The sequence below is a fragment of the Varroa jacobsoni genome, unplaced genomic scaffold (assembly GCF_002532875.2).
Source record: "Varroa jacobsoni isolate VJ856 unplaced genomic scaffold, vjacob_1.0 contig00207, whole genome shotgun sequence".
NCBI lineage: Eukaryota > Metazoa > Arthropoda > Arachnida > Mesostigmata > Varroidae > Varroa > Varroa jacobsoni.
In genome coordinates, this window is record NW_019214428.1 from 18,075 (window position 1) to 30,718 (window position 12,644).

At 39.9% G+C, this 12,644-nt stretch overlaps 2 protein-coding genes and 1 long non-coding RNA gene across 4 annotated transcripts; 2 read left to right on the forward strand and 1 right to left on the reverse strand.

Moving 5' to 3' along the window:
- Positions 1-87: 87 nt before the first annotated feature.
- LOC111270935 (uncharacterized) lies at positions 88-3,846 on the forward strand. The gene is made up of 4 exons (XM_022851422.2): positions 88-1,239; positions 1,645-1,822; positions 2,259-2,677; positions 2,840-3,846. The coding sequence occupies exons 1-4, from the start codon at positions 106-108 to the stop codon at positions 3,212-3,214; spliced, it is 2,106 nt and encodes a 701-aa protein (XP_022707157.2). The 5' UTR covers positions 88-105; the 3' UTR covers positions 3,215-3,846.
- Positions 3,847-3,909: 63 nt separating this feature from the next.
- LOC111270937 (uncharacterized) lies at positions 3,910-4,714 on the reverse strand. Of its 2 annotated transcripts, none has more exons than XR_002686550.2 (2): positions 4,400-4,714; positions 3,910-4,286 (listed from the first exon to the last, which is right to left on the reverse strand). It is a non-coding gene; the product is annotated as an uncharacterized LOC111270937 (long non-coding RNA). The 2 variants fall into 2 exon arrangements; XR_002686551.2 differs by having other exon boundaries at positions 3,910-4,255; positions 4,400-4,701.
- Positions 4,715-4,824: 110 nt separating this feature from the next.
- On the forward strand, positions 4,825-11,769 carry LOC111270936 (uncharacterized). Its single transcript, XM_022851423.1, has 7 exons — positions 4,825-5,226; positions 5,618-5,808; positions 6,656-7,819; positions 7,965-8,156; positions 8,582-8,880; positions 9,607-9,792; positions 10,015-11,769. The coding sequence occupies exons 1-7, from the start codon at positions 4,875-4,877 to the stop codon at positions 10,145-10,147; spliced, it is 2,517 nt and encodes an 838-aa protein (XP_022707158.1). The 5' UTR covers positions 4,825-4,874; the 3' UTR covers positions 10,148-11,769.
- The last annotated feature ends 875 nt before the right edge of the window (positions 11,770-12,644 follow it).

Consider the following 12,644-nt stretch of genomic DNA (forward strand, 5'->3'; position numbering starts at 1 on the left):
TTACGTCGGCGAAAATTACAATTAGTTGTTTTCTTGTGTTATTATGTTCAAGAATTATTAGACGATGTTGCGTGTTTATGTTCTTTGTTTGTGGTGTGTATCTGTATGTTTGTTCGTTTCTGTATGTATTTTGCAGCCCCTTCATTGAAGACATCCGCTGAAACAACTCCATCCCGTCCCAGGCCCATAATGCTTCAAAATGGTCTTCAGCATACCCCTCGGCCTCAACCTACACTGAGACACTCTAAGGAATACTTATTTTCACCTAGTGAACATTCTCCTTTACAGGTTCCTTGCGAGGACATTGTTATGGAGTTAAACGTTCCTACAAAACCCAGGGTTTCAGTTGAGACCGCTGTGCAGACCGAATCTGTAGCAAGAGATCCAAATTTCATCCATGAATGGCGCGATAAATACCTCGTCGCTGGTTTGCATTCATCAACTCCAAAACATCCTTGGAGCACAATCCAAGAGCAAGTTTCGTTTAATAATCTCGACTTATCGCACATATCTAGTGAAGAGCAAGAGGAAAAAAGTTCTAGTCCTCACACTTCGGATACTGCCATTAGCGAGATAGATGATAGTGCTATCGTTCAAGCAAGACAGGTGCTCCGTCAGCTGGAAGTATCCGAAATGAACATCGGAAAAGCACAACAAGTTCTTAAAGATATTCAAAAAATTGAAGATAACTCTTGTGTGACGTCAAAGGGGGTACACGTGCAAGATGCTAACCTTGAGGATACTAGAAGAAGAAGCAAAAACAAGTCCAATATTAACCAGGATTCTTCCGTTGAAATCCTTAGGGAGTCAGGTTTAAGACACAGTCATGGTAGCATTAGTGCAACATCAAGGAGTTGGAGTGCACTTAGTGTAATCGAAGGAGACGATATCCTAGAAGAAGCGAAAAGAGTTCTGAAAGAGCTGGATGTGACCCGCAGAAGTTCAAAATTTAAGAGCCGCTTAAATGTATCCAGAAATCTTATGGATAGTTTTGAAAAGGCTGCATTAGAAGATTCAAAAGAAGTAAACGAACCAAAGCGTATCACAAGAAATGTAGTTCCTAAAAATGTACAAGAGGATAAACGCTTCGCTCCAGTGACGCTCAGTTGTCTCGTCAGCAACGAATTAGATTTCCTGGAGGATTGTAATGACACCTTACTAAAAATGAGCGAAGTTTCACGTGCTCAGTGCTACGCGTTCGCCAAGGAGACCAATTTAGCCAATCAATTCTTGAAAAAGGTATTTGCCAACACAAATATGATAACCGGAACTGACTCACGGTTCGAGTTCAGCCTACCCGAGCGGCCGTTTGAAAGTGCTGATTTTTAGTATCTATACTACTTTGTTTAAATTTGCTAAACAAATTTTGTTGAAAGTAAGGTCAGCACTTCACATGATATAAAGTCATTAATTTCTTTAATTGACTTAAGAAAACTGCTATAATTGATGATGCATAAGCTTGTTCAAAGAAATCATCCTTTAAGTACAAAGACCTTGAGCACATTCATAGTATTCCAACTAATCGAATTCAGCGTTGTTTTTGAAGACTGAAATCTGATTTATTAACGTGTAACTGATAAACAAATATATCGATCCACAAAGAGCTACTTGAAAATACACACGTTTGCTATTGTTTAATATTAGGATCAATACAAAAGCCCTCCTCGAGGCGATGAGCCTGTTGAGCCATGTTCTGCTGTTCCAACGGTTAACGACACGCTTGTCGATGAGTTGCGCCGCAGCCTTCAAGAGGCATTCGATCAAATTGAGCAACAGTCCCGCGAGATGAGTTTGCTCAAAAAGGACATGTCAACTTCAAAAGGTCAGACGTCTCTCCGGTGAATAGTTAATTATAAAATATGCGTTGAGCCTTTCGAATATGATATTAGGTCCACATTTCTACTAAAATTATAGTTAGGTATAAACCGGTTAATGTGTAAAGACAAGCATGTAGGTTCCCGACCTCCCTACGACAGAAAATCGTTTTAATGAAGACATGCTGGGCAATGGATTGTATATATCTGACGATTCGTTACGATATACACTCTAATCCCCAAATTGGGGCAGCGGTTATAATACAGTTTGTTTTCCTTCTAACGAAATGGTTCGAAACGTTTTAAAATAACTGATATAAAATAAGAAATAAGATTGCGTATCTTTTTCCCTTCTGCGATTTAATCCTATTTTAATAGTGCTATTACATTGCCCCTATAATCAGTAGAAATCGAGAAAACTATTAACTAGACTACACATTCTAGGTGAAAGTCCCAGCAAGGCTACAGAACTTTTGAGAAGTCCCTTGCCCACAGCTCAGTTTACCAAAACACCAGCAAGGAGTCGCACGTTAGCGTCTGCAGCTCTGCCAAGCGAAGATGCGTTGCTGATCGAGAGTGGTGCTCAGGAGGAAGGTAGCATGACTTCGGGATCTGCCCAAACCGCAAGTGAGGCAAAGTCAGTTACCTACACAAATGAAGAAAGTTCTCGATCGGCCTCTAGTCAGATGACAATATCGGTGGCAGAGCTTAAAGGTCGTGATGACGGTTCAAGTGCTGACTATAAGAGGCTAAGCACATTGCCTCTACAAAAACTCCGTAAAACATCTGCACACGAGAAAGGAGATCAGGACTCTGAGAGTGTCTCGCAGGATACACGCTCGAGAAGTTCGGACACTGAAAAGGTGACTGGCCGGACGCGCACATCGTTGATCGGTTCGGAGTATTTTTCTGCAGTTGACATTTGGTAAACGACAAATGATACTGTAAAATACTGATAAAAGCCACAGGTATTATTAATACAATATTTGTTTACTTAGTTAATTGATTTTAACTTCGTCTTTCAGTCGGCGAAGTCCTCAGTAAGCGTTTCGACTGTGAAGACGCTTAATTCGAAACTGGAAACCCAGGATATTCCAGTGCGGACCAAGTCGAAAAGTTTTTCACCTGAAAAGGGTACCGTGGATGGAAGGGAGTCACCATCGTTGAGTACGTTAAGTAAGAGGACAGACAGTTTGACTAGCACGATTTCCACTGAAAAGGTAATCCACGACCAGCAACGTGAACGGGAAAATGAAAACAGCGATATTGAACAAGAAACTAAAGACATGAAGCATCAAATCGTTGCGGACAAAGGACAAACAGCCAAGGTTGTACTAGCTGGCGTTCTCGAGCGAATGCTTGCGTTTATAAAATCTATAATAAACTATATCTTTCTATGAAGTTTGCATGCGGATTTTTGTATTCAATTCAATCGGTGGTATCGGACATTTTGTTGCATTCGGCTGCATACCATCTCTTTTGATGAATATTCTACCAAAAACAACACGTTAAGCTGGTAAATGAATGTACAGAAGTCTATGTCTTGCGAAAATCCTTTCAGATGATGTGAGTTAGTTATCGATAGGCCAGTTTATCATATTTCAAAATGGGATCGAACATAGCTTGAGAGGACTGTAATTGTAATTAGTAGTTTGAGAGCATTACATGGAGAGCATTCATGTCCAGCGCATTTAACACGTATATATAAAGATTCCGTGGTACTAACGGAACGTTCGTAGACCGGACATTGTTTTCCTTAACGGCACGAAATTACTACTGGATTATATTAACGACATAAGAATTACAGGCTCAAATAGAGTTTCTGAAAGTTAATTGCTTTAGGAAGTGAAGCTTTATGGCTTAAAGTATTAGTCATAGTCACTTAAAGTGCGTCTTGATATCGTTGAATGCAATGGCTAAAGCATAAATAAATAAAGCGTGTACGTAAAAAAACAGCCTCTGACAGAATTTGAACCCAATTCAAACTAATCGACTAAGTTATTTCCTCAGTTTGCAACTAGACCACGAGAATTGGACACATTTCACTTTCTAAATTATTAAATTATATGAATTAAAAAAGACAAAAAAAAGGAACGAAACGAATAATCTGAATCTTTATATCTGGCAAGGCCAGTCATCCATATATTAACCTAAAAATTCATCATTTGTCTTTGCGTACTCTGCATAAACTATGTACAGGAAATTTCGCCTACGACATCTACTTTTCCTATCGGTAGTGCACCGTTGACTTCACGGACGTCGCTGCTATACGAAAATGGCGCTGGAGGGGATCCCCTTGTATCAGCACTCGTCGAATATATGGAACGCGGAGAGCGCCTTTGGGAAGAGCATCGCTCTGAGGGTTTCCGCTTATTGAAAGGTGTCGCTGTCGGACTCGCAGCGGGACTTTCAGCCTCTTCGGACTCAACACTCGGAATTGCCTCGTACGTGAAACGCAGTAATGCTTATTAGCTACATTTGATAGAGTGAACATTTTAATTAGAAATAGAAATATTCCACGAATTTATTTTTAACATGGCTGTTAAGAGATTTTTAAGAAGTTCGGGCCCTTGCACGCGACATACCTGTTATATAATTTGCGTGAAGAAGTGAAGTAGCAATTTTTTAAAAATAATCTTCAACTATATATAGTACAACACGGTTTATGGGTTCACACCGCATTTCCTGTGAATTGATGGCCAAATTTAACAAATGCTCTCAACAGTTTATATGTTCACAATTCAGTTTGGGTCACCTATATGATAACTTCGAAAAAAATTGTGACTAGGCTATAGATGATTCGCAGCACTATGTCGTTCCTGTGGAGAGCACTTAATATATCCACGAGATGCACACGATTTCGTGCGACGCAGTGCCTTTCACTTGATCTTTATGAAGCGTTTGATGTATTGTAAATATGAAGCCTATGTGCGCCTCATGCAAATCTGTTTGACGAAAGTGCTTCAAGACAAGTGAAAAGAGAGAGTTTATTCTTTCTAGCTCGCTAACGGTGAGCGTAAGCAGTGGCAGTAAACATATGCAGTTTAGAACAAATCTTATATGGCTGTATTCTTTGCTTTTGTGCTTGTACATTGTAGACTAGAGTCATTTCTTCTATCAAAAATGCCCGAGCAGCCTAAATCAACCGAACGTAAGGACTGCCGTAGCGAGGTACAGAAACTACTAAATCTGCTTGCGAAACGGAAAATATCCCAGGACAAAGTTGGCAAGGAAAAGGTAGCTTCCCATTCGACCAGTAGTTCGGGCCAACAATCAAGCAGCAACAGTTCCTCAGATGAGAGTGGTGAAGTTCGTCAAGGAGACCTTAAGCAAGACGATGCTGAAACTCATTTAAAGATCAATGGCACCAAGGGCGCCATTGAAACCTCCGTTTCCGCTGCCGGTAGCAAAGGTGAATGAAACGTTGCGTAATGTTCACATCGCAGTATTCCAGTAGTAGTTTTTTTTTATTCATCGATCTATACGTTCAACTCTCACATAGGTTGCCACAAATGTTATGTTTGCAATACATATTCGACGCATTCTTTATTGGATATTAGTCAGCTTACATGTTATGAATTATATTTTAGCTTCTTATAGATTTAGGTTGCTAACCTAATAATCAGTGTTAGTCAGGTATCATGCTGTTCCAATAATTTAGTAGCTTGGTTAACGGCTGATGCATCAAAGATAAAAATTAAAAAATCGTGTACATTGCTATTTAGTGTGTCACTAGTCGATAGTTTTATACCTATACGAATTCAATTAGACAAATTATATATATAATTTGTTTGATAATTTAGGGGCGTCACTGAATGGCTCAGCTAATAATAGCAGTCGATCAATCAGTTTGGGAACCGCGGATCTTATCGAAAACGCTGACTTGATCCGACTACTAATTAAGCGCAATGCAGAAGTCGCTCAAAAAGAAAAGTTCGTCAAATATTTAGAGCGGGAACGACAAAAAATAGAAAGGAGATCAGAGGCGATTAAGGTAAATATGCGTGTTTATTGTTGAGCTTCTGCAATTCACAATTCAGTTGTTTAACCATACATTCGATTACCGTTTTCCGAAGAAGTTATTTTTTTTTCCGAAGAAAACATGTTTTCTCCATTGATATTTCCTCCAGAGGAATCGTTTAACAGTCTAAAACGCTCGCTCTTTGACAATAGTTGAGAGATATATTACATTATTGCTTCTTACCATCACCATATATGTGACAATTTTGTTATTGAATACACTTTACAGGGTAGCGGTTATAACTCAAAACATTGTGTTTTGTTTGTAAGACTGTATTTAAAGAAGAATAGACCATTCAACGATTTTTTTTTATCGTGCTCAAAGCGTCATTCCTGACGATCACTTTGACCCACATGTGTCTTCTTAAGAAAACCCAATACCAAGCAGTATTAATAGGTGTTAATACACTATATATTCTAACAGTATAAAATGCTGAACTGGTAGCAGGTCAAAAATCAACGCAAAGTATTAAAACGGAAAAAGCTATACAAAGGCACAACAGTTCTCAAAAAAAGTTATCCGTTAGAACTTATCTGGACCAATCAATTAACGCTTGATGTTCCCTTTACACAGCACTTAATCTAAACAGCACAAAAACTCAAGTGTATCAAAAAGGGTTTATTGAGACATTTTGGTAAGTTTTCGAGACCTTCAGATTATAAATCCTATTAAGAATCTTCCGAAACAGGACCCATTATCGTTCGCCGCCAGGAGTTTGTCGTTTTGTCTTAGACAAAGTAGACTTTCGTCTGGTGCTCATTACGACATACGATTTGCCAAAATTTTTCAAAGTAAGACGTTGCTCTCTATATAATTTCAGAAACGAGAAGCCAAACTAGTGGCGGAGATGAAGGCGGCATTGGAACGCGAACGCGAATCGAAAATTTCGCTTGTGAGAGATGTGCTTTCCGCCACCAATAAAGACACGGAGAGTATCGAGTCTAGTGTCGAGATAAAGGAGAGGCAGTTTCGCCCCAATCCTCGACCAATGTCAGTACGCAAACCTCGAAGCCGCGCTGATTCGTCAGGGTCAGAAGATATCGCCAGTATGTCCGAAACAGACGCTTCTGATATTGAGGGTAGCCGAAGGGCACTTCGCGATGAGCAGGAAAGAGAGATTCGACAACTAGAGAAACTACGTAAGGTTCTGGAAACACCAGAAGCAACAAGAAGACCTGGTCGCAAGGAAATGCTGCTCAAAAGAATCGAGGTACTCGAGAGGCTTCTAGCCAACAACAGAGCTGCCGTGGCAATGCTAGAATCAGCTACCCATGTGATGCCCAAGATCCGTCGTCCTCGCGTGGCTGTCAAAGAAAAGGTTGAGCGAGGTCAGGAAAGCGAGGAAAGTGATGTGTCCGTTGCATCGAGGGATAGCATTGCCTCAGAGAAGATTCGTTCTGCCATAGAGAATGATAAAGATGAAAAGTCATCGCACTCCTGTAAGGATATTTCTGCAAAGGCGGAGAGCACGACTCCGTTGGCTACGGCTGCAGGTCTAGAGAAGGAAAAATCAAATGACGCCGATGCATCTGAGAAGAGCGATAGCTCAATTGCCTCTGTTCAGTCGGCTACTTTATCTCACAAAAGTATTTCGGAAAAATCATTTAGCGCACCCACGATAGATTTAAGCCTTGGAGATGCTAAAGAATCGTCTAACAGATCTGAAGAGGCTGCTAAGAAATCTAGTGAAGAAGTCAGAACTAAAACTATCGAGACGGTACCTGAAGACCCAGCTTCTGACACATCAAAATCCGAAACGGGGTCGTTTTCCGTAGAAATTCAGTCCTCGCCAAGTAGTTCAGACAGTCCGAATACTAAGGAGCGCAAAGTGGATGCCGCGATGGACAAGGTCGTACAGTCACTTAAAGATGACACGTTTAAAGAGGTGGTGAAAGCGACTCGCGTCGACTCTCATTCTGCCAGAATGATGGAACGATTGGTTGGAGAAGCCATTGGTGATATTTTCAAGACCAACGCAATGAAGGTAAAAATACTTCGAATACTAATCTTGCCAATGATATTGTAAATAATCATGTATTTAATCCGAATTCAGTCACGTCTAATTTACGTCGATTGCCGACGTCTTGCATATCATGTTGATGTATTGTTTGTATTGGTCTCATTTTTAGCCTACCGAATCAACCGGCTCCGCAGATCTTGTGTGGCTATCTGAGGGGTTGGCCGATGAACTTTCGCCTATTTCATCTCTGAATGGAACATTGGCGCGAATAGGGCAACAGATTTTTGTGGACGACGCCAGCCAGCAGGTGTGCATCCGAAAGATTCCCAACAAACCCCCGCCACCCTACACCCCACCTAAGGTACATCATCGCTCACACGAATCTACATGAAATTGCACTTGCACTGGTACCAGATAATAATTCCGTCCCCAAAGAAATATAGGTTCGGAATATATATACTTATCTGACTATGCGTAGACGTCGTTAGAGGTAGTCACAGTCGCGTCTTGTATATTTCGCATGAAGATTTTCTATTCAGCTATTGTTTATCCAAACTTCAACTATTGTTTCTGTAGTAATAATGTTCTTTGAAACTTAGCGTCAGTCCATTAGGACGGTTAGATAGGTCCTTGATACTACACATAAGAAGTGATTTTGAAAACCTGTTCAAAAAACCAGGAATAACCTATAGCGTCGAAAGAAATTACTGGAATTTCCCGGTAACTACTCTGTTTATTATATGATAGACTCATGCGATTGCTATATCCTGTTTCTTCCCATCATAGGCTTCTGCGGCCGCGGACACGACTAGTCACCAGCCCAAAGCTGTGTCAATAGCTCCGTCGTCAAGTCTCACATCTGAACCAAGACAACCTGAGCCCGTAGTCCCCATGACATTAGGCGAGTTACAGACAGAAGCATCACATGCGGCCGAATATCTTTACGCGCAGTTGGCGAGTGGACAAACCTTGGAAGAAGCCAGTTACGAACACAGTCACTGTGATGGTGTTGCCGATATGGCTAAACTCCAGTACGGAGAGATGCTGTTCGATGTGGCAAAGGAGACAGCCGAAAAGATGTTCAGGTATATATATATATATACATATGTTATTATTATTATTAACTTTAGTGCACTGGTGTGTTACAGTTATATCGCCTAATGGTCTTCTTCTATTATTATTTAGCTGCTACCTTACGCTGCACTTTCCCTACAGATCCCTATCGATAATGACTGCCTTAGGTATTCCGTTTACGCTTATTATCCGTTCGAGAGGCAGTACTTCGAAAGAACTTTTCACTTTGTAGCAGCTGGCGTGCACAGGTATCAGTCGTTTAGACTGACGCTTTTCTGCATCTTTTCTGTGTCCGCGCGTTCAGATACTGATCCTGTCGTCGAGGCGCTGTAATGAATGTATGAGTGGGCCAATATGCGTGAAACAGTTATATTCCATGCTAAGCCTTTTCCTCGAGTCGAATACGGTATAGTTACAGCGTTCGGTTCCTTTACCTCAGCTGGTGGTCAACTGTTTGGTTCGTAGGTTTGGGACATTTCTGCTTAACGCGGTGCTCTTACGACACTTGAGAAGACATAAACCATTATTGGGCACTGCGTCGTTTATAGGCATTCCATTTAAAATGGCCCACGCAATGGCACTTTTAGCTTCAAAAGGAAACCATGCAAAATAAGCTGATGCTTAGCATGGTACTAAGTTGTCGAACGGGGAGAAAAATTCTATTATATTATTACGACTAATGGCAACGATTATTTCCTGGAATTGCAGTGCATTTATTATTATATGATTCATTTCAGGGTGGGACGGAATAGCCAAAACCTGTTTTTGCGCCCATTACCACCAAAGGAAAAGCAACAGGCCTTCATCGATGCTCTCGTTGGAGCTGTTTTAGCCGCCGAGAAGAGTAAAAGCACCCGACCCAAGGGCATTTGGTCGTATATCAATAGTCGTCGAATGGACTATATCGATTTCATTATGGGCAAGTGAGTATCAAAAGTTCCTTTAAATAAATACTACGCTTCTCAAGTTTATCCGGTGGCTTAGTTACGGCAGTAAGTTCTGTACTGCCTATTAGGTTTTGATGCTAAATTGACCACTCGCGCCACTCTTTTTCTGAATGAATAACCTCGATGTATCAATTATCGTTCGTAGAATGCTTGTGGAATTACACCGTCGTACTCAAACTGTCGTGCTATTTTTTTCAGAGAGGTTCGTGAAGAGGAGCGCGAATGGACAGAGTATACACGTTGTGTCGAGCAGGTCCGCGATCAGTTGGTGGAACAGGTGACCGCGCATGTAGTTGACACCAACGTCAACGCTGTTCTGGCAACGCTGTAGACGAACGGCTAGAAGCATATCATTACTATTATGCTATTAATTATGTACATATCGGTGTCATTATGGATGGGAATGATTAATTAAATTTTGTGTACAGGAAATACATCGCTGAATTGAGTAGCACGACATTTTCCGACTTTTTGTAATAATATAAAATCATATCACGACAGACTACATGATGAGAAAAAAGGATCATATAATGGACATGTCAGCCATTCCCGCTACAACATATGTCGTCGTTCCAGTATATAAAACGTTGAGAAGGTACAATATAGTTTAACATAAGGGTATAGAATAGCTGTAAAGGCGTCAAAGACAGCATGGAATCGGATGGGTACGGGGGGTAAATCTGGTTAACAGATAAACTCGTCGAGGGATCGTAATATAGGGCCCAGATGAGTAGTTAATGCGCTTGTTACTCTCAACAATAGCAAACTCAGGCTTACCACTGTGCCTTTTTCGTTTTACGATAATTTATTTTCAATTCTCTCGCTGAAAAATAGCCGTTCTACCTCTAAACGACTGCCATTTCCCTACTATTAATTTACTACCAGTTGGTGTGATTCACAAGTCTGATTCAATGACGATAGCTGTTTCACATCATAACATGCGTGCAGATATGAAATTTAATAGTTGACATTTATGAAGTATATTATTGTTTTCGCCATAATTAATGTGGCAAGTATGAAATGAGTGTTTTGAAGAAGACTGCCTCAACAAGTATATCACTGCATGTGCTTATGCTAGCACCAGTGATCACGACGTGCAACGATAGGTAGCAGGAACTCGTAATATTCTTTTTATGTGTTTATGTATAAAGAAAGAAATGCTACGAGCACGTATTGTGTCAATATAACAGTTGCACCCCCGTAAGCATTAAACAACGCTGGGTTGCGTTTTGATACGAATAAAGTACATGTAGTTCTATTAAATCGCCTATGACGGGGACAAGGATCTAGCAACTAATATTACCTTGTTTCGTTGACAAATATTAAAATCCCACAGTAAATCCACGCAGACTAGACATGATTTACAATTACTGAGGCAGGATGTCAATCCTTTATGCCGTGCCTTGAAGCAGAGCTCAATATGTGAAAGAGCCATACCCAACCATATCAATTTTTTAGTTTTAGACACCAGTTTTTTTCGTACCATGCACTGATCTAGCTATTCAGTTAATTTTTGAGAAATACTCTAGTTATCGTTTATCGCACAAGTATATATCCACTTCCCTTTGTAGTCAGTTGCTGATATTATTTTTGAAAATATAATTGAATTTGTTTTCTGTCGATTTTGAATTTGTTTGACACTCAGTAGGGTTGTTCAGGTTAGGCGTCACTCAGGGACACGTAGAGTCGGCGTCAACGTATTCTTCTATTCGTTGTTTTGAATGGACTAAATTTAAATTGCGCGCCGCGACGACTTCACTATGCGTACTGATATAGTAAGAAATAGAGATATACACATACTCAGACTGTGGATAAAAAATGTTGATCCAGATCATGAATATATTCATGGGTATATGTATGGACCAATATTGTGTCTCTGTGGCCCACTTTTTGTACATATCATACATCTCTAAAGTTTTTTAAATATATCTGTTTTTGCTAATCGCAAATGTATTTTTTAAAAACGTGTTTTCGATTAATAATGGTATTTGACAGAGGACAAGACTAGATAGCATACTGTTGAAGGACAAGTGCAACGAACCCATAACGTTCCGATCTCAAACACCGACGTAACCATAATAATTTGTTGCCTGTTTTTTTATAATTTCTTCGTACCTAAATGCAACTTTATTAAAATTATCTACCACCATTATGACTATCTTAATAAACGAAGTACCTGCTTTTTTTAATAACATGCTTTTATCAGAAAGGACGCAAAAAATGCATGTACGTCCATGTTTCTTTAGCAGGTTTCTGTAGAAATCTATGGAACTTCAGCCAAATTCAATTATAGATCTTGTCATTCTATAGACAATGGGATTAAATTACCGATATTATTTTTTACAGAAAGCTGAGGTATTTTGGCTACATAGGAACGATTTTCTACGAGTCAACAACTCTTTGACAATGGTACCATGAGGATTTTCCTTGAAAAGCATTGCTACGGATTAATCTCTTTCAAAAATGAAAATTAACCCGAGAACTTTCATCTTCATATAACAATAGAATCTGTTTGATTTCGTATACACATATAATGTCATATATAAAAAGTCATTACGCCCTGGTACTGTTTGGTGATTTTGTTGGTCAATAGCATATCAAGCCTGCCTATGCTGAAATTTGTCTACCATGTTGTAACGATTAAACATAAACAAAATTTCAGCAAATCTTATTCCCGATAATGGAGTGTTCCAGCCACACTGTGTCTGTTGAAATTGTCTTTGTTGCTGAATAACAGCTTTGTTAATAATCCTGTGATTTGGCAGAGAAAAACTAGCTTGTTTAAAAAAAATTTGGATCTCCTGCTTCCCGCGTCTCTGCTAGCACCT

Excerpts from the sequence above, each read along its gene's own strand:
- LOC111270936 (XM_022851423.1), top strand. The coding sequence starts at position 4,875 with ATGGCTGTATTCTTTGCTTTTGTGCTTGTACATTGTAGACTAGAGTCA. Across the intron at positions 5,227-5,617 it reads TTCCGCTGCCGGTAGCAAAG|GGGCGTCACTGAATGGCTCA; the intron begins GTGAATGAAACG and ends TTGATAATTTAG. Across the intron at positions 9,793-10,014 it reads ATCGATTTCATTATGGGCAA|AGAGGTTCGTGAAGAGGAGC; the intron begins GTGAGTATCAAA and ends TATTTTTTTCAG.
- LOC111270935 (XM_022851422.2), top strand. The coding sequence starts at position 106 with ATGTTTGTTCGTTTCTGTATGTATTTTGCAGCCCCTTCATTGAAGACA. Across the intron at positions 1,240-1,644 it reads CCAATCAATTCTTGAAAAAG|GATCAATACAAAAGCCCTCC; the intron begins GTATTTGCCAAC and ends GTTTAATATTAG. Across the intron at positions 2,678-2,839 it reads GAAGTTCGGACACTGAAAAG|TCGGCGAAGTCCTCAGTAAG; the intron begins GTGACTGGCCGG and ends TTCGTCTTTCAG.